The sequence below is a fragment of the Grus americana genome, chromosome 1 (assembly GCF_028858705.1).
Source record: "Grus americana isolate bGruAme1 chromosome 1, bGruAme1.mat, whole genome shotgun sequence".
Lineage (NCBI taxonomy): Eukaryota > Metazoa > Chordata > Aves > Gruiformes > Gruidae > Grus > Grus americana.
In genome coordinates, this window is record NC_072852.1 from 74,368,188 (window position 1) to 74,393,771 (window position 25,584).

Here is a 25,584-nt window from a genome sequence, read left to right on the forward strand (position 1 = left end):
AGGAGCTGGCCACTTGCAGCATCAATGCCATAGGGCAGATTTAGAGTGGCACATAGGAAGGCCATTGCAGGAGGTATCTCTGAGAGGCACTGGCTCCTACCGAGAGCCTCGCTCCCTGGGAGCCCAGAGCCCCTGCCTCACACAGAGGCAAGATACTGCCAATCAGCTGATTGGCAGCATGTTGCCTCTTTGAGAGGCAGCGTCTGTTGGCTCCTGCAAAGTTCCTGCCAGCATTCTTAAACTCTAATTTGGGAAAGAAAATTACAATCTGGCACATCACCGTTGGAAGGTTGCCGACCCCTGCTCCACACTGTACGAGCGGCAGCTTCAGAGAACAGTGGTATGAAACTTCCTTTGTTCCGTGCATCAGGAGCAGGCGTCTGAATGTGGCTCCTCCGCAAGGCTGCCTAAGCTGCACAGCCCCACTGAAGGCAATGAAGGCAATGGAGTTGTCCACGTGTTGACAGTGAACAAATTGTCTATTCCTATTGTTGCTGGATGAGCCACTAGGTAACCAGATTGATTTTATGATCCCTTACTGAGTGTTCAGGACTGGTGCTTGAAAAAGACATCTTTTATCTGTCAGCCAGTAAATCTCACATTGAGTTGCAAACATACTGGAGAGCTAGAATTCAGCAAGACCGTTTTTATGAATAGAAACATTTTCAGAATAGACACTCTCCTGAACACACAGTTGTTTTACAGGAATTAAAGAAGTCCTTATGGTGGATGGATAAGCCAACTCAGGATAAAATAAGAACCAGACTATACTTTGAACTGCTGTTTGAACAGAACCTTTTTGAAGAACTTAAAAAGTTACTAGTTTTGTTGGTCTTTCTTGCCTTCTTCCCCGCTTTTCTCTTTTCAGGCTTAATTGGAAGCAAATAGTATACAACGTGAGATAAGAGGCTTGTTTGCAGCATTATTGACATGGAATATATCAGATTTGCAAGAAAGGTTTCTCTGGTTTATCAACGTTACAAAATCCTCTGTTGACCAAAATGCAAATACCACACCAAACGGCATATCAGCTACAAAGGCCACCACTGTTAGCTTCATCTCCTCAGAACAGCCATAAATCCAAAAGAATGCAAACTAAGTATGAGAAAACATTGAGTTTTCCTCAAATGAACAATCATGACACTTCCAGGTCATCCAGTAAGTAGTATTCCATCCCTTGCACCATCTCTGCCTTCTTAGTAACAGATGATTGATGAGAAGACTCCAGAGGAAGCTGCAGAATATAGCCCCACTGAGATCCACCTCTGTTCTGAACTTTTGTCTTGGTTTCCACAAATCCTTGCCAATTACAGAAGTTAGTAACATACTAGCAGTGATTCAAAGAAAATAGAGTCTCTCGATGAGAGAAATCACGGCTGTTGAGACAACCATTTCACCAAAGGAAAATTCCAGATCCATTGTCAGTTCTTTCAGCAATTCTGTGCACTTATGCAGTACTCTATATTTGAAAGCACTGTCAAAAAACCCATGAACTAGCTAATTCTCTCGGAAGCCCCACAAAATAGATAGTAACTTTTTTTAGAGTTGGGATACTTAGTGCTAGAGTTGACAAGACCTTAAAGATTTGAAAGAAGCTGGACCAGTACTGGCATTATAAATTGGGGAATTCCTACCCTACAGTCACCTGTTCAAACTTTTAGGCAGCTCATCTATACCTTAGTTACGTTTTCTGTACCTAGAGATTGCATGATACGTATTTTTTGGTGATGCATGTTGAAATCAAAAAAGGGTTAATTTTACAGTCAAAATTGCTCAGAAATTACTAAGTGTCTTTAGAGCGTTCATTTGAGAGAGTGTCCTGATGATATAATAGTACTTAGCTCATACCGTAGCGCTGCTATCTTATGTTGTCTTGGCTGAGTGTGTTGTTTAACTGTACTGAAAGAACCATGTGATGAGTTCTGTCAAACTGCACTAGGATATATGCAGTAATACTTCACAAAAATTAACTGTTGCCACTCCTTGAACATTTGAATGGCTTTGAGCTGATATTAAAGTTGTAGCAAACATGTATTTTTTAGGAAACAAAGATACTAATTCCAAGGGATTGCTAAATACTGGGTTCAAATTCTTGAGTTTACATGTATTTCCAGCCTGTTTCCTGTCTGAGAGCTTTATTCCAACCACATCCATTTTCTTTACGTCGGGAATATCTTGTTCTCTTTAATTGGTGCTGCACTTAGGTTCAGATCTGCAAGTGTTTAAAGTGCACAGTGACAGAGCCTAAGTGCCTAAATGAGATCTTGTGATCCCAAGAACCTCTTCTTAGCTTCTGTCTACTCTGATTGTGCTGAAACTTCCCAATTGCATGAGATCCTTAACTTAAAGTGGACTCAGAAGTGCCACTGTCTCGGTAGAAATGAATGGTGTAGCACCTATCTTCCTCAGAGATCTGTCCGGATCCACAAATTAAATGCTGCTCCATGGGGGTTTGTGTCTCCTCTTCCCGAAGGGGGTGGTCAGATGTGTGTTTTCCGCTTTTGAGGAGTGTTGCCCAACCACCAGAATTGGAGAATCTGGGATTGGCCGAGATCTGCAATATTCTTAATGAAATTGTTCAAACTGGCCAGAAGGAATAAAAGACTAATTTGGCTGCAGAAAGAGATTTCTCTCCTAGCTTAATGAGTTGGGTAATAAAACAATTTTAATACTTCATCCACGGCCATTTAATGTAAAATGAAGAGGCCATAGAAGAGAGTCTGGAAGCTGGAAGGACATCTTCTCAGTTGCATACCTTACCTGCTGTGTTAGCAGGTCTTCATCGTGCTGCTTTCCCATCAAAGTGAGTTTTCTGCATCTTGTAGCAGCTTCTAGAGAGACTTACTGCATTTGTCTGGTTAGGAGTTGCAGTTTTAATGCCTGGTGGTTGGAGCAAGTTTTTAGGAATAGCAGGGCGTGAGTTTGTAGCCTTCAGGCAGAGGAGGGCTGGCCCCAGCTTCTCCATTTCCCCGGTGAAGTCAGTCATTCTTAATCATTGAACTGTTAGGTGTGTGGGGCATGGAGAGCCATAGGCACTGCGCTCCCTCCTTCCTCCTCCAGCAGTGTTCAGAAGAGCTAGGTGGTCCCTTCTCTCCTCCTGAGAGCAACGGCCTGGGAAGATCCACAGGTAGAAGATACTGCTGAATTGTGGGTCCCAAGGGGAAGGAGCGGCTCCTCGATAGTGGTGAATTCAAACACCACTGGGGGATGTTATTTAAATACTGTCTCTGCTACTTTCTTATTGACTGCCACGGATCAGTCTCTGCCTAGTGCTTAAGGCATCTAATTCTATGCACTATGTAGACAGCTTATGTGTGTAACTGAGAGGAGTGCGTTCATGTATGAGCGGTGTGTTCCCACTCTTGTCTCCGTGGGGAAGATGCTTGTGATGTTCATTTTTATTTGGTTTAGGTGTCAGAGGTTATCATATAGGTTTTGTTACTGGCATTCAGTTGTTGGTTGTGTTATGGGTGGGTTATGTTGTAGGCCCTATTGTCAGGGTGCCAACAGGGGCCGGTGGCTCCCTGGGGGCTGGGAGCTATGAGGGTCCCCCCAGGCTGGCCGGGCAGCGCCTGGGAAGCCAGGGCCTGGTCCCACCGCCCCAGCCAGGGGCACGGCAGCTGGTGACACGGGCAGCTCCAGCCCCAGGCATGGGGCACCTCCATGGCGTCAGGCTAAGGCCAGGCCCAGATGTGGGCCCATGGGTGGGCCTGGCTCAGAAGGCTGATGGCCAGGCAGGGCTGTGGGGAGCTGGAGACAGGCCCTGCTGCAGCCTCACTGGGGCAGGGGATGGCGGCCTGGGGGGAGCTGACATGGGGCCGTGGGCAGGGTGGGGGGAGTCCTGGGCAGGGCTGTCAGTGCCCCCTGGGCCCTGGCACCCGTCACTAGTCAGTAAGATAGACCTGCTGTGTAGCAGCTCTGCCAGATGAAAATGGTTCATTTCTTCTTGCTTTACATTTTCAGAATAGTCTAACGATAGGTTTACTTTCACATCCTTTGAGATTAGTCTTTATTTCAGACAATACTTTCAACACTAAAAGGGTCATAAAAATAAACAGTTCCTCAGAGCTTAGAAAGAAAAACTGCTCGTCTTCCATCCTTTTCCCTCCCCCAAATTATTTGATAACAGAATGGGAAGCTTTCCCATAATCTTTTGCTTGATTTTTGCTAATATGAACCTGTCAAAGATCATGGCATTCCCTTACTGTGTGATGCGGAGCCAGCTGGAACCAAATAATCCACCCACATTTTCCATCATCCTTGTGTTCTGATAGGAGCTTCTCCTTAGCATACATGACAAAATACCTGTTATTTCTTCCTTGCTGTCATGGTGGCCCTGCCGAGGCAGTTTCCTACTTGGCTGAAGTCTGGCTAGATCTGAATAAATGTGACCAGACCAACAATAATGGGTTTTCTGCCTGGAACCCACACCCTACTCTTATGGCAGTTCAAGAGGAAAGTAATTTAAGAAATGACACTTTCCTTTCCACTTACTGCCCCAAAGAAATACTTTCAAGGATGAAGTAGGAACATTCTTCCTTTGGCTTAAAGATGCAGAGATTTGGGTCTGTAAAAATACCTTCTTTCATCCTCAACCTTATTCCTACAGAAAGGAGAAATACCACTTTCATGTGAGCACATGGACCTGCTTACCAGAGAACACAAGTAACTTCTGTTATAATTTGAATTGTACTCTTCCTTCCAGTGCAAAATACAGCCCCTCAACCCTTTGGTTTTGAGGCCTGATGACTCTGCAGCTGTGGGAAAGAATCTGTCCCACTTAGCTTTCCTATTTCCAGACTCTCTTTTGGTCTGTATTGCATCTGTTTTAAGCATTAGTGTTTAGCATGTAACGTCTCTCAAAGTCTAATCCATTGCTATGGACCCACCTAGTGACGACTTTATAGATTCTTTATATTCATAAAGGCACTACATGCTTATCTTTTCATGATTTTTATGAAGTTTGGGTTGGTTTTTTTTTTTTGATGTTTGAAATGGATCACAGTACCCAAACTGAATGCTTTCTGTGAATATTTTCTTCATTCAGCTCTGTGTATTTAAATACCAAGAAAATAATGATACTTACATGGTTACCTGTGAATAAAGGCATAAGGACAGGGGGTGTGGTCACACTGTTAGGGAGATGATCTCAAATATTATAGATGTATTTTAGATCACCAGAAGTAAGAGTTGTCTGTAGTCTAAATGCGAGGAAACTTACTTACTGGTATGGGAATGGAAATGGTCAGTGTCAGCTTCTAGTTTAGAGTGATGCCACGAGACCTGCACATGCTGCTTACAGGGATCCTCGTCTGTATCATAACTGACTCAGTGAACGTCGTAAGTCGGAAAGCTGCTACAGACATGCAAACTGTAAAGAACTGGGCAATATGCTATGGCTTTCAGCAATAATCTACTGCCTTGTTGCTTTGTGCAGTGATCTATGAGATTTTTGGATGGCCAGAAGCAGCGCAGCAACATCTGACTCTTCAGCAACAGATGCTGAGTATCTGAAAATCCTAGACAGGTGCTCCTGGTTTATGCAGAAAGACTATGTGCAGTCAGGCTAATGCAACAAAGTTGCATGGGATTCACTGCCCCCATGAAGTGGAATCCAGTTCAGCACAAGTAATGGGTCTGCTGCCTTTGTACTGCCCATGTAGGTGGGGGTGAGCCTCCTTTCTGTTATTCCTGGTGTTTGTTAACCTGCGGATCTGGATAGTCCAACAGGCTATTTCTAAGAGGTTTGCTTGCTCTAGTCCTCCCCATGTAGTGTACTCACAGTGTTATATGAATAACTGAATATTCACATGTGAACAACCATTGTGGTACACAGATTTTGTGTGTAGCAACCTTTAAAAAATACAATACCTAGAATTTTTCATTGACTATCCTGTATGTTAGGAATAGGTCCCATTACAGGTCCTGCATAGGTATTGGAAAGAGTGGTAGGGAGACTACGTATACTTAGCAATAATGAAAGCAGTGTTCACAGCTAAAATTCTAATGCAAGCAAATACTTGGTAAATTTTATAAGAAGTATGTAGTTTTTTAGAAGAAAAAAAGACCTGTCAGGTTGGTTAACGTTGAAAGTTTTCCATCCTGGTTTCACGTGCTTTCTCTCCCGCCTACGAAAATAGTGCAAGCTTTGCAGTGTAGTCAGACGAAACTCTGCAATCCAATTTGTAAATGCAGGTTACTGGATCATTACTAAAAAATACTGTATTTCTCCTTTTATGGGCTAGTCCAACCATGTGCAGACGCTACCAAAACTCTTACATGGTGGCTTAATCTCACAAAATCGCTGGCCCAGCTGCCTGACACAGGAAGCTATAGTTCCCTCTCAGCTTTAGAGAACTGATGCCATTTCACACCTCCCTTGACAAAGAGAAACTCTGATTTTGTAGGTTTTCTTAGTAAATCAACATATAGTGAAAGCTTATCAAGCCCTGAGGGCTTACCAAGTCTAGGGGATGGTCTTGGTTCCAACTTGTTTGGTTTGCATCACCCAGCATACAGTATTAGAGAAGGAAGTGTCCTATTCAAGTAGGTGTGGCTTAACATTGGAGAATGTAATGATTATTGCTAGCTAAAAATGCAAGAGAACCCCATCCAAAACAACTGTAGTGTCTTGAGGATGTGTTGGTCTGCTGAACTTACAAGGAGCAAATTCAGATATTGTCTAAAAGGCTGTCCGCATCAAGTTTGTAAATAATTTTTCCCTCTGTACCATAACACCAAATAATAGTTAATGATTTCTTACGTTAGTATTGTAACACAGAATAATAGGTAATGAGGATAATGGGTTTGCTGAGAAATTAAATTATTTCCTTGTCATATTCTATCGAAGAATATTTAAGAGGGAAATCTAACCTGTAGCCATTCTTTTGCAATATTAAGGATTAGATACTGTCAAAGAAAAAAAGTGAAGAAAAACTACCTGCTAAAACCTATCAAATGAAGAGCAACAGAGTACCAGGTAAAGTTAGACATATCCAGATGTGCTACTGGAAATTGATGGTGAGCTCAAATAGGGCTGCTAACTTAATAGGTAGTCTTTCCTTTAATATTGGCTTCTAACCTGTGAGGCTGGAGAAAGCAATTTTTCTGCTTCTCTTTAATTGAACAGTAGAATTGATGCTGAGAATTAGTCTAATGAATTTTCTTTCCTTAATTGATAAATTGGTTGAAATAGTAATAAAAAAAATAGGAGACATATAGATGAGTATTGTGATACTATAGCTATCCATCAGCATAGCTTTTGTAAAGAAAAATTATTTCTAATGGTAGTTCCTTGAGCTTGACAACAAATAGTAAAAGACAATCATTAGATTTTATTTTTTTTTCCTTTAAAGAAAGGTTTTGAAAAAGAACTTCACAAATGGCTATTAGAAAAGCAATAGGAGTACTTTCAAGAATTAGATAGTCCTCTGGGACAGCAGACAAAACCAAAAGTATATTATCAATGTTTGGTGTAAGAAAACTACAACAGGGGTATCCAAAGTCTGAGTGTCGTAGGTGGTGTTTCACACATATATATGTGTGTGTATAAATGAATTGAAAATGTCCATGACCAGTGGTACAGAAACATGTGTGTCTGAGGCAGAATCATTCAAGTCAGGGTAGGAGAAGGTAGTAGAGGACTCCGGGCAGGATGGCTACACAGGCATGGTGTTGACAAACACGGAGTATTGTATGTTGGGCAGAAAAGTCGATGTGACAACGCTAGCTAACATAACTCTGATCACTTGGGAGTGGAAAGGAAGATAACCTATGTTTCTTTATGAAACACTTAAAGGAGATAGTCATCCAAAGACAAGATTCATTTGTTCAAAATGGAATAAGAAATAATGCTGAAAATAGTAGTGTGGCATGTGTCAATAGTAAGCCCTTTCCTGCAATGCTGAGTTCTTTATGGGTTAGGCTACCTGAAGTATGTATATAACAGAAACAGATGAAATTGAAAGAGAAGCAGTGCAAATTTTAATCCTGAGTTCTGTATGAGGAAAAAACTAAGAAATTGTTTAGAAAAAAGATTAATAATAAAACCAGAAGTTTATGACATAAAAGAAAGGAAGATTGGTTACTTCTTTTTACTTTTTCAGTTATTACAAGAACAAGAAGTCATGCAGTCAAATGCAAAGTAACAAATACAAAATAAGAAACAGTCTTTTAAGCAACTTGTATTTCACTTTTGGTCCAGATTCCCAGAGTACTTTCATATCAAAGAAATAAAAGACACATGTTTATCTCTGCATAATGTGTCCAAACACAAGATTTCGGAGTTAGCCATGAAAAAAGTTGCTCTCCCCCCATCTTTGCAGACCACCCCTCTAACAGGTGAGGTTCTGTAACACACGCCAGGCTCTGTCCATCCAGTGTGGCATGTGTAGCCGTGAGCTCCAACTGGGAGTGCCTGGGCACCAGTCAGCTGTGGTCCTCAGAGGGATGTTGTGGGGTCAAGGTTGGTGCTTCATGGTATCAAACTTGGTAGTGTGCTTGCTGGTTTCTTCTTCATGAGTTGATTCTTTTTCTGTCTTATAAAATTTGGTTTATTTTATATTTGAAACCACTTTACACTTGAGCCAATGTGGTAGGAAGTAATGTGTATGCCAGAGTTACAGCAACCAATAGGAGATGAGGGACTGTAATAAACTTCGCTCTCTTGTTACAGAACACTTGTCTGATCTGAGTCCACCTTGCCTTGAAACATCTAGGACATCATACAGTCTCTTGTTTTGAAGCAAGCTGTAGTTTCTGTGGTTCTGGAGGTAGAGTTCTTGCTTAAATTCTGTGGTGACTTTTCAAACTATCATAAGAAAATTTGCTTTTATTAAATGATGTACATCTTTTTCATGCAATTAAACACAAATCCCTGGTAGTGTTGGGCATTCTTCAGTGGCCCTACGTGTCATGGCTCACAAATCACTCAAAAAACTGTGAGCTTTTTAGAGATTGTAGTCACAAAGCTCTGTGTATTTGCTTTTGTGCCAAAGGCCTGTCCTGACTGCATACAGCAGGTTTTAACTTTGGCTAAAGTATTGGGACCCCTCGGAGAAATTTATGGCAAGTTGGAAGAAAAAGAAAAGAAAGGAAAGGAAAGGCCAGTTTTAAAAAAAAAAAAAAGTAGGGGTGTCTGTCTCCTTTTATTTCCCACTCAATTTGCACTTCTGGAGACACCTGCTGCCATTCTATTGCTAGCTCAGAATTCATTAGAAAGCAAGTTTCACCTGTGACATTCTCACATGTGAAATCTTTGCCCAGATTTTGAACCACATTGCTCTCAAGAAAGGGCAGTGGCTACATGCAAATACCAGGAGAGATGGTTGACAGGATTGATCATGTGGGGTCAAATGCTAAAAAGGTATGTAAAAATGTGATTGTGTTTCTTGGAAAAAGTGTCAAAAGAGTATTCCTGATATCAGATGTGGTGACATTCACTGTTTCCGCGTTTTGACATTTTTCTGCATATGCCTCAGGCTGTTAACATGCCGAAGTTATCTAATTTATTTTATTTTATTTATTGGACAGGGGTCAGGCACTTTGTAAATTATGGACTGCATTCTCAGGGAATCAAAATATTTAGGTTGCTTGTGAGGTTTAGTCCTTGGCATTGTGTCACTAATTACTTTTACACAACTCTGAAATAATGACAAAAGGAAAATGCATCAACAAAGAAAGAGAAATTAAACTTTGTAAAGCAAAACAAAAGCCACATCAGAAATAGAAAGTGTTATTTAAGGGGAAAAGCGGGTGACCAAATGTGCAGTCTGGATTCAGTACAATGTTACATGGCAAGAGAAGAGACACTCAGCTTTGGATCTTCTCCAGGCAGAGGAAAATTTATGACATAAATTTTCTTTGATAAACATTCCTGAGAAACTTCTTTGTGTTTTAATCTTGATGACTGTCTCAATCCAGTGGTGTCTCTTTTTTTTTTTTTTTTTGTTCTTGTTGTTGGCTGTGGGTTTGGTTTTTTTTTAATCTCCTAATTTTTTTAATATTCTGAATATACCTGAGCGGCAACTGTTGAAGGTCTGTCTTGCTTACAGACTAATTTGTAGTAGAAGGTAGTCAACCCTGTACCTGGATTGCATTAGGACCTTTGAAGAGTGTCCCCAGATATTCTGATTTTCCCAAACTTATGCTTCAGAATACTGTAGCAGTATTTTCTCAGTTTGTTTCCCTGTACAAGGTGCAGAAGCATTCCCAGAGGCCTTCAGCATGCTACCCCAGCAATGTTTCTAGCCTCTAGTTGTCCCATGTAATAAGCCATAAGAAGCAAGAGTTAAGCCTCCATAGAAACAGCAATAACCAGAAGCCATTGGTCTGTTTTATACCGTACTTACGTATTTATTTCTCTATAATAGTGGCTGAATTGGAGTCTGTGTGTTTGGAAGTAGGAGTTCAGCTTTTTGCTTTGACAGAAGCAAATGGCATTAGCTTTGCTTTTACTCAGAAGTGGAAAATCACTCATAAAACTGCATCAGAGCACCATGAAAATAAATGCAGGGGTATGGTTATGCTTTTGTAACTTTATAAATGAAACAAAACTCTACATACTCATTGATTGCTGTTTCAGTGTGCAAGGTACAAGATAGCAGCATGTTTTATAACTCCTTCCCTTGCAGAGATGCATTTAACGTCATTAGAATCATTGCTTAATTTACAGTTTGATCTTCCTAGTGACATGTATAACAAGTTAAATATCAGTAGAGTGCATTTAATAAACACTAATTTGTATTAATCTTATCATAGACTGTATATGTCATGCAGGGAACTTGTGTGGTACAGTAGAGAGGGAATATATTTACAAATTTGTTCTGATTTTACAAACCATACATTTCAGGATCTGTATTTTTTTACTAGGTAGCAGTTACATGAATTCTTATGATTATACAGACTAAAAAGGAATAAAATACATACGTGATTTACAGAATGTAAGAATATTACCTCTTTGCGTTCTTTGTCTAATTACAATTGCAGTCTCTAAACTGATTTAGATAGAGGATGTTTCTTACAAAAGACCTAATTCTTCACTGCTCTTCCAGTAAAAAGTGACTAGAAAATGGTAATATTATTTGGAAGTATTTTATATTCTCACTTTTCCTCTAATCCAATGGAGTATATAAAATGGAGGACAACCATGAATTGAGCTTCACATGTTTGTCTCATGCCCACTGCAAAAGAGCTTAAGCTGTTGAGCTGAAGGTGGCTGCTAGCCCTATGCTAAAAAGCATAATAAATGATCGTAAAGGCACTAAAAGACGACCGCTTCCCGTGATGAGACGCAGACAGTAGCTGTACCTGTGGGCGTGGAGAATTTTGATTGCAAACACCAGAGCAAACCTCATGACCACAAGGGGAAGGCTGGAACGCTTCCATAGGACTAGGTGGTGTGGATTATTCCAAAACACTCTTACGCTTTTAATTGCATGATGCTTGTTTTACATCAGACAGTCAATGGAAGGCAATCTGTTTTGTTTTAAACCCAGCATCCTTGGTGCGCAGGTTAGAAAGACCAGAGCAGAGAGGAAAAAGCAGTCGGATTAGAAATACAGAGACAAAATGTGATCACTCATCCTTTTCAGTGGACGAGTTTGAAAAAGAGACAGTTGTTATTGGGGAAGTGACAAGAATAGAGTGACAAAACCTGCAAGAATTATATTGAGAGCCACACAGAAAGACCCACTGGGTTAAGCAGAAAGATCTCAATTTCAGAGCACTTGGAATCACACTCAGCGATTATTATCTGCTTTTACAAATAGCTCAAAGTTGCGTTATTAGGATACTTAAGCTCAAAAGCTTATGTTTGGCTATAAAACTTAGGTTGCCTGTTCAAAAGAGACTCGATTTCTCCCAACCACTCCTCTGCACGCGCACTAGGGGAAAAGGGAGTAATTTCCATTTGATGGGAGTTGGTTGTCTGTATGAAATGAGTTTGGTTCATTGTTGGATATATTGTGGCAGGCATTTACATGTTTGTAACAGTCATTGGAAATGACATGGAGGAGGAACGTTCCTGCTGGCATTGTCATCCAAGAGGCTGGATGGGCACTGACAGGAAACAGGCCTGTCACTCAGTAATCATCCCGATCGGGATGGAGGCAGACGAGGGTAAGGTGAGGCTGTGGGCTTCAGTCGGGACGGTATGTTCTGTGCAAAATGACTGTGCTGAAAAAAGAACATAGGAAAAAGAAAAAAAAAAAAGACTTAGAGCAACAGGTTCCTATTTTAGTAACGTTTATGTTCAGAACCTTAACGAGAAACTGTGAATTTGAAATCCAGTTAGCTGCTTAAATGCTTAAATCGTTTCAAGCACAGTTCCTATCCATGGATATGCTCTCTATTTTTGTGATTTTTTTTTTTTTTTAAACTGTCTTGTTTTTATTTAGGTTTTTTTTTCAAGCTGCTTCTCTGCAGACCAAGGCTACTAAGACAAACAGTAAAGAGACCCTGTAGCTAACTGACAGTATAGAGAAATAATAAAACAAACTGTACCCAAAATAAAGGTACTGGGGCCTGGGAGGGGCATGAGACAAAATCAGAAATGTGTCCTCTTTCTAATTTTTCTTGTTTTCACAGTTAGAAGTTACTTTTTGCCACAACATATATGTAATTTAATTTTAAATGTGTTTACGTATACTGTTTTTATTTCTTAAAAGAAAAATTATATTATAGTTTACATCTATATTAATTTTGAGGTTCCTGTACCCTGGCTGATGCAGAGTGGACAGGATCAAAGAATGCTGCCTGGCCTCTTTTAAAAAAAATGATTAGGAACTTTATTGTCCTATTTAGTGACCCTGAGGGAAGTTTGAATCCAAATTTTACATAAAGGTTCAGATTTCTTCTTTGGGGTAGTGTCAGCTGTCTTTTACAGGAAGGGTCGCATGCAGATGGTAGGCCCCTGCTGAAATTGCAAGTAAATAGCTGATAAATGAGGGCTTCCCACTTGCAAATGAGATGGTTTTACTTTTTTCCTTGAAGAAATTCAGTAAATTGAAAAAACTCTAAATAGCACAGAAATTTCAGTCCTCCAGACCGCCTTCTCCTTCTCAGATTTTGCTATACTATATTCAGCACTCAGTTTTGCCAACACCGAACATGCCTGATGTGGCATTTACATTCTTTAAAAAAAGCATAGATTAGTTATATTTCTAAGAGTTAACTTCTCCTCTTGACACATGTACTTAATTCCCATTAATGGAAATGGCAGCTAGGCATGCACACTGAAAGGAAAAATCTGTTCCTAAGCATATGATCCAAACTGCATTGTAGCTAAACATTTCCATACTCTGAAGTAAGCACTCATTATTTGCAAGATATTCTTCATAGTAAATGCATCAACCCTGCTGTATTCTCCCTCCACTCTCTCATAACCTGTTCCAAAACACCCTTTCTTAGAAATCTTACAGATTCGTTCTTAATGCTGCAGTTGTTTTGGATGTGTGCCTAAAATAGAAAATCCATTTAGGATCTTCAGAGTTTTGCATATTTTCTGTGAGAATTTTCCAGTAAATCATTCTGTGGAACATCTTACATTTCCTTGGACTTTGTAGGTCTCTATTATTAAAACCTACAGTGGAAACAACAAAACCCAAAAAGCTCTTTTTTTTTTTCCAGCACTTCCTTTACTTACTGTATTGCAGTATCTGCCAGAGGCACTGAGCTGAAGTGCTATCATTTGGTGATTTAAAAAAATAAATTAATGTTTTGTTCTAAGTTTTCCTTCTGCCAGTATGCTTATGTAAAGACCTGTGGATTCTGTCTATGCAATATTCCAGAGTTACGGTATTTCTAACTTGAGCTGGGTGGATAATTGATTTTTTGGTTCACCTCTTGAACTGGAGAACCACAATAGTGACAAAAAAATGAGTTAAGCACAAAAATTCAGATAGGAGTTTATGATGTGAGTTGTTTCCCTTCACCCAAATGAAAATCAGAGCTTTTTTTCCTTTAGTTCAACCCAAATTGTCCTCTTTTACCTGGACTTGTTTGCTTTGAGCACCCCTTAAAGGAAGCAAAGCAGGAGAAATGCAGGTTCATTGAACTGCTGGGGGGAGGTTTCATTTTTCTCATTGCATGAAGATACTTGAACTTATGTTCTGAATTCTCAGTTTGAGAAGAGAATTGAGAGAACTGAACATGGATCTCTCAGGTTGCAATGGGGTTTTGTAACTATGACCCTCTTGGTAAAAAGGGGCATCAGGGCTTGTTATTACTAGTCAAAAGTTTCAGGACAAGATAAAACTTCATATGTTAAAAACTGGACAGTTGCATATTAGGTACATTTTTTTCTTTCTTGGTCAGAGAAAGCCAAATTTAGCCAAATTCCTTGGTTTTTCCCCTTTCTGATATGATGGAGCCTTTGTGATATGTCCTGGCAATTTCTAAAAAGCAAGCCTTAAAGTTAATAGGATACGATTTGTAGAAAGGTTTCGGAGATTCCCTGAAACCATTTGTTTAACTTGCTTTTTCTCCCTCTTGCAATAGCAGTAGAACTTTCTTTGAAGAACACAATTTTATTGATGAGCCTATATAATGGATTGTTAAGAATCCAATAATAACAATACAATGATACAGTAACACAATACAATATAAATACTACAATACAATATTAATACAATAGTAACAGTAACTTTTTTTTTTCCCTTTTTTTGGACCCAACTCTGTTTCCCCCCCATTCAGCTGGGAGGGGGAGCTCAGTAGTTGCAGAAAATATAAGATGAAGGAAACCAGGAGGAAGGGGTAGGTACCTGAGCACAAAATGCATTGGGGCAAGAGTAACTGTAAACTAGGGTAAGGAAAAAGAAGGGTTCATGACAGAAGCATTCAGGGAAATGATCTCTGCTTCCTTCCTTTATTTCATTTCCTTTCCCCTTCTCAGCTCACTCTCCTTCTTGCTCAGTTATCTTTGTTTTCTCGCCTGAACATTTCGTTGCTTCCCCCCCCCCCTTTATTATGGTTCTTTGTACTTCTTCCTAATCTAGCCAACGTCCTCTTCCATAATTCCTGATGGTGATTGCTCTGGTTCCTAATCATATTAGCTGAAAGCCAGCAACCAAGGAGCCCCATTGTGCTAGGCATAATACCAGCTTGGAAGAGTATGTGATCATTGCCCTGAAAAAGCTCAAATAAGAAATTATATAGGAAGGGGTAAATATATGTGAACAGGCAAGGGAAGGACGTGGTAGAAGGGCAGTTGTGGAGTAGACCTGAGTTGAAAAAAGGATATGAGGATAGAGAGCTGAGCGGAGCTAATGTGCAGTCAAAATATGGTAGTCCTGTCAAAACTGTTGACTTTTTTTTTTAAATAAAAGGTGGTCTTAATTTTCCTGCAGATGGGCCTTCTGAGTGGCTTCTCTGCAAAATTCTCCCAGGGTCAAGTGTGAGGAAATAGGGGAAGCAAAGCAAGAAGTGGCAGAGAAGGAACCATTTATGGATGGGCAATGGTGCATCAAAGGAAAATGAAACCAAGAAAAGGAGACTCACAAACGTGAATACAGCAATGATGTATGTGTTAACCAAATAGTAGATGTAACAGTAATGCCTCTGTGGGGAAAAAAGCTAAAATCTACGACATGTTTCAGCAGCATAGGGACTGTTGTCAACTGTGAGGCACACGGGATCTTTGTTTCTCATCTTTTTGCTGGAGTTGGCTAACTGTGTCAACTTGGGCAAGCTACTAAGCCTGCCTGCATCTCAGTTTCCTTATTTGAGGCCAAATTCTCCTACTAAGTAGCCTCCTACTCCACACAGAGATTTGCTGATTTGAATGGAGCCCCTGCAGAGTGAGATACTTTTCAATACAAATAAAGTTTTGGAATCAGCCCTAATTATATTTATTACCTGCAGAGGAGTAATGTGAGACTTAACATGGTTTGAGACCCTCAGATGAAAGAGAAAGTATGTGGAATTGTTCTTTTTAATCATCTGCTGCCTTTTCAATGTCTACTTCATAGCTGTCCTAAAAGGGCTAGCTACTAAATAACAAATGAAAAATCCTTGTACATATTAACTAGGTTTGTCAGACTCCTCTGAATGGACCTCTGTGGAAAATATTATTTGCTAGGGGCTACTGAAGGAAGTCAGTTTACCCTGCCCCACAGTGAGGAGCCATTAGATCTACCTCATGCCAGAAGTTGACAGATTGTACGCGACTCCGCTCCGAGCGCTGTGGTGGTGTAAGGCAGACTGGAGACAGCCTTTGCAGATCCTCTCTTACGAACTGCAATGAAGGCGCCTTTGCAAACTTAGCTCGGCGTTTTGTTTCCTGAATGGTGTAATGCTCTTTGGGGATGATGTGCGTAAGTTACAAGTGGGTTCGCTACTCGTGGTTTAAATGATCATCCCAGACTTCTAGCTGATGATGCGTTTATGCCAACACCGGACTGACTGGCCCCTGTGTGAGCCTGCTGGTTTATAACATACGTATTGAGAGGGAAAAGGAGCGAATTAAACAGTGTAGCTGTTGGATATTAATAAAAATAATAAGCTTTTCTATTTGGAATTTTTTTAAGCCAGTGGGCATGAAAATGTTGAACATTTTATGGCCGCTTTGTGCGAATATGTTTATGTATTTCAAAAAGTAAACTTGCTTTCTCCGTGTCACTGGGAGGTAGGGATAAGAGGGGAAGGGGGGGGCAGTGGACCTAATCAAACTGTTGTGGGGTCAAAACCTCATGGTTTTTGAAGGCCCTTAATGTTGTCCAGCTGCAAATTAAAGGAGGGGAAAAAAAAAAAGAGAGAGAAAGGAATTAGGGCTGGGGAACTGGAAAGAATGGAGTATAGATATGTGGTTGTGTGTGGGGGTGTGTGCATGTGTGTGCTAAAGAACAGGGAGACCAGTTTTTTTTTTCTCTTTTTTTTTTCTATCCCCCCTTACTGCGAGCTCAGTGCCAGGCTGGACACGGGCCGCGCAGACTATTGAGGCATTGTGCGCTCCGCTTCCAGAGTAGCCCCCGGCTAATCCCCGGGGCTTGGACGGGAATTTCCCCGCGGCGTTCTCCCGGCCGCTGCCCCCCTCTCCCCGCCGGGGCGGGCTCGGGCGGTGCAGCCCTCCCTGCCGGAGCGGGTGGCGGGCGGCGGGTGTCCCCGGGCCGGGATGCGGGGCGCGGGATGCGGGGCTGGCCCCGCGTGTCAGAGGTCCGTTACCTGATTGCCTTCCTCGCCTGCCAGATTTTTATCTAGATAATTGGAAGTGCCGCGGAGGCTGCGCTCGGCCAGCCGAGGGGCTCTGCAGCCGCGCTTCGTCCACCTTGTTATCTGGGGAAATTAGAGATCCACAGCGGAGGGACTCCCCTTGCTCGCCCGGGTCGGGGGGGGGGGGAAGAGGGAGGGGTAAAAAAAAAAACAAAACAAGAAAAGCCCCAGGGGAGGAACGGAAAGTTTATTTTTTGTTGTTGTTTGTGAGTGTGTGTGCGCGTGTGTGTGCGCGCCCGCTGTTTTGGCATGTGGCTACCTTTTCCCTTGCACACAACAGGGCTGTTTGATGGAGTTTGGAGCTGAGGAAACTTTGGGTTTGTTGCCAGGACGGTTCGCAGCACTTTGTGGAAAGCAGGAGCTAACAGTGAGACCGACAGAGTGAGTGACAAGTTGTTTACAGGTTTCCTTGAAGGGGCCTCTGCTATATTTCAATCTGTCAAAGTTGCTTTTCTTCCCTCAGAACAATGCCTGATTGTTGTGCGGTTTTTTTTTTTTTCTTTCCCCTCCCCAAAGAGAGAGAAAGAGGGAGAGAGAAAGCGAGAGAGCGGAGAGGGAGGGGGGAGAGAAAGGAATGAAAATTCTTCGGAGCACAAATGCCTTTGGTAACATTTTTATGTGTCTAATCTTTTCTCCCCTATTTCAACTCCGAGAGAGTTGATAACTGTTTCAATTTAATCAGTCTGCTCTTGTTTTATCTTCTTTCTCCACTGATCTTCCTCAGCGCAGGGGATTTGTTCCCGGTTTGCCGGTTTAGGTGGATTGTCGGGCTTTTTTTTTTTTTTTTTCTTCCCCCCCCCCCCCCCCCCCCCCCCCCCCCCCCCCCCCCCCCCCCCCGCCGATTTTTAGGACATGGAACGACTTGACTTTTCCCGTTTCGCGGCGGCGGGCGAGCAGAATTAAAAGGAAAGGACAGGCACCCTGAGGTTGCCCAGTGCCTCGCAGCCGCGGCGCGCCGCGCCGCTGTGGGGGGAGCTGTGCGAGCAGCCTGCTGCGAGGCGCGCTGCCCCTTTAAGAGACTGGTCAAGGAGTCCTAGCTCAGAGCGAGCGAGCGAGCCGGGAGGGAGAGGGAGGGAGGGAGGGAGGGAGAGAGAGAGAGAGAAAATCAATCGGTTTAGAAGGTTTGGACTCACTTGACAGGTTCAGTTGGAGGCGACCATAGGTGGCTGCTGTGACAAAGGGAAATTGTGCTTTTCCAGCATGCTAACTGACCCTGATTTACCTCAGGAGTTTGAAAGGTGAGTCGAGTTGTTGGGGCGGGGGGGGCGCTGCCTTTTGCGTTGGGGGGGGGGCTGTCTTCTCCCCCCTCCCTTTTTTTTTTGTTCTGTTTTGTGGTTTGTTTGTTGTTGTATTTCTATTTTTTTTTTCAAATTTATACGAGCACGCGTGTTTGCGCGCGTGTGCGCGGATCGGCTGCCCGCGGTGCAGGCTCACACACAGACACACGGGGACGGGCGCGCAACTCCGGCGCTTGGCGGCAGGCCGGGGAGATGCTCCCCCCTCCGCCCACCCCCCCCAGCCCCGAGCGTTACCTTGGCTATTCAAACGGCGTGTCAGATAGCCGGGCGGCGGGTGGGGGCGGGGCGGGGAGCCCCGAGCCCGCGGCGGCCGCCGCCGAGCCCCGGAGCCCGGCCGCCCCGGCGGTGCACCCGCGGCGCGCAGCTTTGTTCCGCTGGCTCGGAGGCTGCCCTCCCCAGCCCGCCCTCCCCTGCCCCAGCCGGCCCGCCGAGGCGCACCGGGAGAGGTGCCTTCCTCGGCAGCACCTCCCCGCCCCTGCCCGGGGACACAGAGGATGCCCGGTACCGGGCGAGGCGGGGGCTTCAACTTCCAACCTCACCCTCCCGTCAAACTTGGGAAGGCGCTGCGCGGAGCACATGACCTTTTGTTGATCTAGCAGGAGCGATTATTTTTAGGCAAGTTAACATCCCGGCCCTCTGTCAGGAGAACATCCTTCTGCCTGAGGGGGGGGGGAGAGAAAAAGAAGAAAAGTGAAACTCTTGCCTCCAAGTTTTGGCCATCGCCTCTCTCGCAGAGCATGAAGAGCGGGGTTTGGGTATGACGAGCGGGGTTTGGGTATGACGTAGATGCACCCGTCTCCCCCTGCCCGAAGCAGGAGCCTTCCCTGCCTGGAATTAAGTTTTTGCTGTCACTGGCGACGGCTTGTGACCTCTGAGAGTTTAGTCCTTATTTCATATGTTCCGGCGCTCCTAAGAGGTTTTGAAGCGTTTTCTCAGGCGCTTGTACACACGTCCATTGATGATCCGGCATCCCTTCCCTCCGGCTTCATTTTTAAAGATTATTAATAGTCCCTTGTGCGGCTGCAGTAAACAAGCCAAACTTTCATTTCTAAGCAGTAAATAAAAGAACTCCAGGATGCGCGTTACTTAGGTTTTTCTCATCTTTGTGAAAGCTACCTCCTGTATAAACATTTGGTTGTATCTGACTATGCAATACAAGCTAGGTGCTAGACCAGCTGGTTAAAAATATGCTAAGTCAAGCTGTTCATCGTTCAAACCTACTGAATTTGATAGTAAAGGCATAGAAAAGAAGGCAAGATAAAAACATTTTAAGTGGGCTGAGGAACATGCATGCAGAGAAAGGACAGGAAAGAATGCTTGAATTAAAAGATAGGAGAAAAATGAAATTGGGAAATGCAGAAAAGAAGTATTGTAACGCTTTCAATCCTCGTTCTGCAACTAGAACGCTTCCTTACTAGAAAGTGGAATTGGCATGGTTGCACTGCTCCAAGGTCATCTTTAAGACAATTAATTTTCCAGACTAACTTGGAATACTTGGCGTTTGTCTTTGGTTTGTTATCATTATAATCATAGAACAAAATTGGGTTTGTTCACGTGCATTGTATTAACTTAGTTCAACTACCTGAGGAAACCGTTACTGTTTCGGGTGTTGAATCTGATCTGGCATCACGATCATGCATTTGCCTTGTTCGTACCATTAGTAGATTCAAGTATTTAAGTATTTCATATGCTTCACTAAGATTATACATAGAAATTTATACGCAAGTGATTTCGATTATTCTTTGAACTTCGTGATCAACAGAATACTTGTAAACTCTGTGAAGCAGAATGAAGTCCTTTCATTTTCCTGTTGGGGGACCTTTTTTTTTTTTTTTTTTTTAAGCTGAAGTGTCTCTGCATTCTAGATATGTATTTATATAAATTTTATATATAAACAAATAATTTGGGACAAAACATATTCCTTAGAAATAGAATGAGCTTCTCTACTCTTCCCCCCCCCCCCCCCGCCCTCCCTTGGCGTATGTTTCATTTTCAGAGATCCCAGCTTTGCTCTTGTAAACATTCTAGTTAAATAATCAATACGCTGCTCTCCTTTTGCTATGCAGATAATAGCAAGCAGTAGAAATGGGAAGCAATAAAAATGAACCTCGGGACATATAATTTTTTTTGTTTTTTATTTTTTTTACCATTTTCCCTCTGCAGTTGAAATTGGCAATACAAACCAATATCTCTGTTAATCATTACCATTTGTTTACATTGTGTGTGTTTGACTATAGTTACACACACAGAGTAGATACTGTCCATGTAATATATGTGTGTTTATCAGAAAACAGCCATGAGGACACACTTTCTCTCACATGGAGATGCACAGACCCTCAGACACACATGCTCACTGAGTTCACGTGTGTATATATGCACGACACGCAGTTGATTGTTTTTTAGACATTTATGGCAGGTTATTTTCTCAGATTCTCAGTAAACACGGTTCTTGGAGCACATTTCTGCAGTCGCTGGGGTCCAGCATGTCGTATGTGCATGATCGACTTCAGGTTTGTTATTACTATCCGTCTCCCACTATTCCCTTTTAAACTTGAATAGCAAATTACAAGGAGGTAAAGATTTATCAAGCGAATCTGTTTGCAGTTCAGATCTCTGAGTGTCTGTATATATCTCAGGAGGTTATTATTCTCTCCCTGTCATCTTTCCCGTGATGTTTCAGTGTATCCCAGTAAATTGCAAACAGTTCAGAAACTTTCAGTCACTGCAACTGAAGGGATCTGAATCAAGGGGACTTCTCTTGTGTATCCGTGGCCGTTATCGGGGGGGCACTTGCGATACGCACTTGGAATGAAAATGATCCTCAGTGTCAGACAAATAAACATTCATTAATTCATTCAGCATCACCAGTAAATTGCAGTAGGTTTTGTGAATTAGCATGTATAATTAATTACCATACAAAAAATGTGAGGGTTTTCGTCCTTTCCTGAGAAGTTACTTGCAGGTCTTTATTTCTGTTTGTGGCGGTTCAGCTGCTTGATTGAGAAGAGCATCAGAATGCGTACGCTGAGGGGGATGATGTTTGTGGAAACATTGTCGTAGGAAGAAATTATAACTGGAATCTGCTCCATTTGTTACACAGGGAAAGGAGAACTTCTGGGATGTACTTTGCGATGTACCTGTGGCACTCTGAATTGGCTTTCAAGGTCTCAAAAAGAATAACTCTTTTGTTGTTTGGGTTTTCTTTTTTTTTTTTTTTTTTTTAAAAGACAGGTCATGATACTGAAATATGACAAGTATGGCCACAATAGAAAGAAAGTTTACTTCAGTGAGGGAAAGGTAGAGATAATGTGGCCAGAACCGTCGTGGACAGCTGTGAAATTTACAGAATTATAAAATCTCAGAAAAGCCGAACATAAAGTTTTAATGTCTTAATAAAAATCTGATAAATGAAAAATAGATAAAGTGACTGCTTAACAATGTCCCTAGTGTATGGAATGTTCTTAAACCCAAATTAATTACTGCATATTTACATTTCTCTGTAGACTGAGAGAGAGGCTACGCCGGGCATCCAGACAGAGTGAAATCCTTTCTCTTTCCCTTTTTCATTCTTTTCTTTTTCCTTTTTTTTTTTCTTATTTTTAACATGTCAGTTTAAGGTACAGAGGTATGCTGTGTTTGTGGAAGAAAGGATAGGTTAGTGCATCCATAGGAAAAAAGGAAGAGCTAGAAAAGACAAAAGGCGTGGATGGGAGCATGGGGATGGGGACAGTAGAACAAGTTTAACATTTACAGTCACTAGTTCTATGCACTCGAAACGTTCCCTGTGCTAGTGACTGGCTTGTAGAAAGGAAAGGCTCAAGGATGTAAAGCAAGCCTCTGCTGGGAGGAAAAAAATATACGTAGCTGCTTCACTGCTGCACTGCACGAGTCATTTCAGACTCCCACTGAATTTATTTTGGGGTTGTACCAACACTGTCAAATGGAGAAATCATTTTCCTAAAAGGAAACTTTGCGTATTCCTAAGTGCTTTTCTTAGCTAAAGTTACCCTAAAAGCTTTCTTCTTCTTCTTCTTCTGTGTTTGCCGAGAATTTTGGAGAAAGAATAATACCTTTCTATTAACCGGCTTGCTCAGAATGACGGTCCCACTCTCCTAAAATCTACCTGTAGAAGTAAGAGTGATTATTCCTTCATTTAAAAGAAAACAATGAGATTTCTTTAATATCGGGCTGAATAGCTTTTACCTTCCACTGAGATCTTTTGAGAAAAGGACTTTATTGCTTACATTTGTGGGTCTAGGGGTCTGGGATCTGAAGAATAAATACAGTGCCAGTTAAAAGTTTGAGATAGTGATTTTTCACAGTGACGAAAATTAACATGATTTTATTTCTCTGAGATAAGGCTGAAGGAATTAATGCGTTTGCAGACTACTCATTAATGTCCTGTGTGCGCTAATTTCATTTGTTGTGCTTATGCTTAGTGAAGAAGAAGTTGACTGTTACAGATTACGGATTTTAATGAACATCTCAATAATTTACCAGTTGCTGAAATTGTGAACTAGACTTGGAAGGCAAATGCCCAAACGAGAGAGCTGATGAGTGACACACCAGCCCGCACAATTCGACTGTTGTATTCCTTGCATTTGAATCAAATCGGGAGTTTGGCATTACTAATTCTGGGTGGCTGGCTCATCATATGCATTCAAGGAGTTAATTAAAACACACACAAACACATACACACACTCTCCCACCAAGCATCTTGCGATGTTTATGTGCATAGTGTGTTTGATTGGTACCTTTAGATAGGAGAGGAATTGTTTTTCCTTCTCTTGCTGTCCAGAGATCTTAAATATATAACTAGTTTACAAAATATTTACTACTTCTCAGGGAGCTCTTAACGAGCATTTATGGCTTTATCATTTAGGAGGCATATAGTATCTGGTTGAGTTACTTAAATGTGAAGCTCCCTGATAGGGTAGGCATACGTGTCTGTGTAATGTGATATATCTGTAGCTGTATGAAATACACTTTTACAATATTTATACAGGAAAAAGAGTATCTCCTCCCAAGGTAGATTTATAGGAGTTTTTGCATGCTTTTCATACTACACTTTAAAAAAAAATCTCTTAACGTTGAATAGGATACCTGCATGTTTGCGTGTCAGATACCTCTGCTTTCACAACTCTTGCAGAAGTCAGTTTGACATCCTCTTGGCTTTCTATTTTTTTTTAATTAATTTCTAGCTCAGGCCTGGTTATAGCATAATTAACTCATAAGTGGAGGGGGAAAAACATGTTGTCATGTTGTACCTATACACACTGGAAATATTCAATGCCTGTAAATTCTGCTACTGTGGTCAAGAGAAGAGCTAGCTCACAGCAATTAATCAATAGGTGTAGTACGTCTCTGCTGATGGCAAGGAGTTTGTTTAACAAGTAGCATCCTTAGAAGCAAAGCGCTTTTCCTTTTTAAAACTATCTGTGGATTTTTATCTAACTTGGAAAATGTGTGAAGTCTCCCGTGCTTCCTACAAAAGATAAAATGATGTTGTATTTGAGTATGTTAAAAACTCTGCTGCATATTAAGCAAATCCTCGTCACTTTATTGTATTACCTGGACCAGAACTTACTTCTCGAACTTTTGAAATGGGCTGCATTTTTCTCTTGAGTTTTCAGCTTTGGGCAGCGGGCGAGGGCGAGCAATTGCACGCGCTGTACCTGACGAGGATTTACGGCATTTGTACCTTTCACATCTCCTCCCGGAGACCCCCTGGCGAAAACCTCGCCGCCGTCAGCGGCCGTAAAGTTTTCACCCACGCCTTTGCTGAGGGTTATGATGCTAGCCTGCGGTCTGCCACACGTCCCACCTCTCCCACACCCTACAGAGGGGCTGACTTGGTCCAAGTGACTTGTGCCTCGCCTGGGGCCGGGGCCAGGCTCAGCCTTTGGCCAGCGGCTGCCAGGGGGGCAGTCGGGAGCCCTACGTGCTGCAGCCTCCGCTCGAGAGACGCCGCTTGTCACCTCCGTGCCGAGCCCAGTCTTTGCCAGTCTGAGAAGCCAGGAGTCTCTAAAAGTTGTTCCTGAGCCCACATGTCCTTCTGACAGTGTGAAGTTCTGTGCGCGGTAGTTGTGGGGAGAGAGCAAATTTAGACAAGATTTTGGAAGAATTTTGGTGAGCGCTGCTTGCAGGGGCCATGGTACTTGAAAAGAATGTAAGGAGTGAATGGAAATTGTGAGTTGTGCAGTGGTAATTCAGAGAAGCTGTCTTTTTTTTTTTTAGAATAGATGCAATCTTTTATTTTTTTAAACAGAAAAAGAAAGAAGGAAAACAGTAAGACACAGGTTGCTGGGATTATCAGATTAACATGAAGTTCAGGGGTGTTAGAGGTGCTGCCCATGGTATTGGGGGGGGTGGTGTTTGTTTATTTTGAAAGACATTTGAAAACATTTTCCTACCTCTTATTTTTGATCTGGCGTGGCACTTCAACTTGTCCTTTTGTCACTTTGTTTAAGAAAAAAAAAATTCAGCATGATGATATTATTTTTGACTTGTAGAATTCTGAGAGTTGAAGTGAAAATGAGGAAAAGCTTGGGACTCATTTTGAAAGTTTGAAATGGATTTGACCTTGTTTCCTCTAAAAGTATTGTGGGATTAATCAGGTAACGTTTCTCAATTCTCAAACTGTAATTATAGAAAATACAATAGAAAATATTTTTTAATTTATGTTTGGTATTCCAGATTTCCTTTTTATACTTTTTTCTGAAAGATCAAGTATGGAAATTCATATCAGTAACTGCTCTTTGAGATCTATAATAATTTTATTTTGTTTTGTTTTACCATGTACTTCTGCTTTTGTGTTTTCTCAAGTTCATACAGACTGTCTTCATTGTGTTTTGTTTTAGGTTTTTTTCCTAGGATGTGGGTGTCTGCATGCTATTTGATCTAAATATACCATAAAATGTTACCTTAGTGCTAATTTTTCTGTGTGACTGTATTATAGTCTTATTACTATGTATTTGTTTCTGTCTTACTAATCTTAACATAATTCTATTACTTTTGGAGGTAAAAGTATAAGCAGAGTGAATACGAATTTAATTTTCTTGTCTGAATAATCAGGTTCTTT

The 25,584-nt window shown here is 41.7% G+C and overlaps 1 protein-coding gene across 19 annotated transcripts in view; it reads left to right on the top strand.

Moving 5' to 3' along the window:
• The window catches only part of SOX5 (SRY-box transcription factor 5), a 655,394-nt gene that overhangs the window by 340,342 nt on the left and 289,468 nt on the right, over positions 1-25,584 (top strand). For 5 of the 19 annotated variants that reach the window (XM_054803996.1, XM_054803810.1, XM_054804085.1 and 2 more), the window contains exon 1: positions 17,486-17,586. The exons of 10 other annotated variants lie outside the window; for them this stretch is intronic. In XM_054803996.1, coding sequence (XP_054659971.1) covers positions 17,495-17,586 — 92 coding nt within the window. In that variant the 5' untranslated portion in view covers positions 17,486-17,494. Of the gene's footprint in view, positions 1-17,124; positions 17,149-17,485; positions 17,587-18,305; positions 18,444-20,980; positions 21,014-25,584 lie in introns of those variants that run through there. 4 more of the 19 variants (XM_054803720.1, XM_054804973.1, XM_054803640.1 and 1 more) reach the window with 3 other exon arrangements.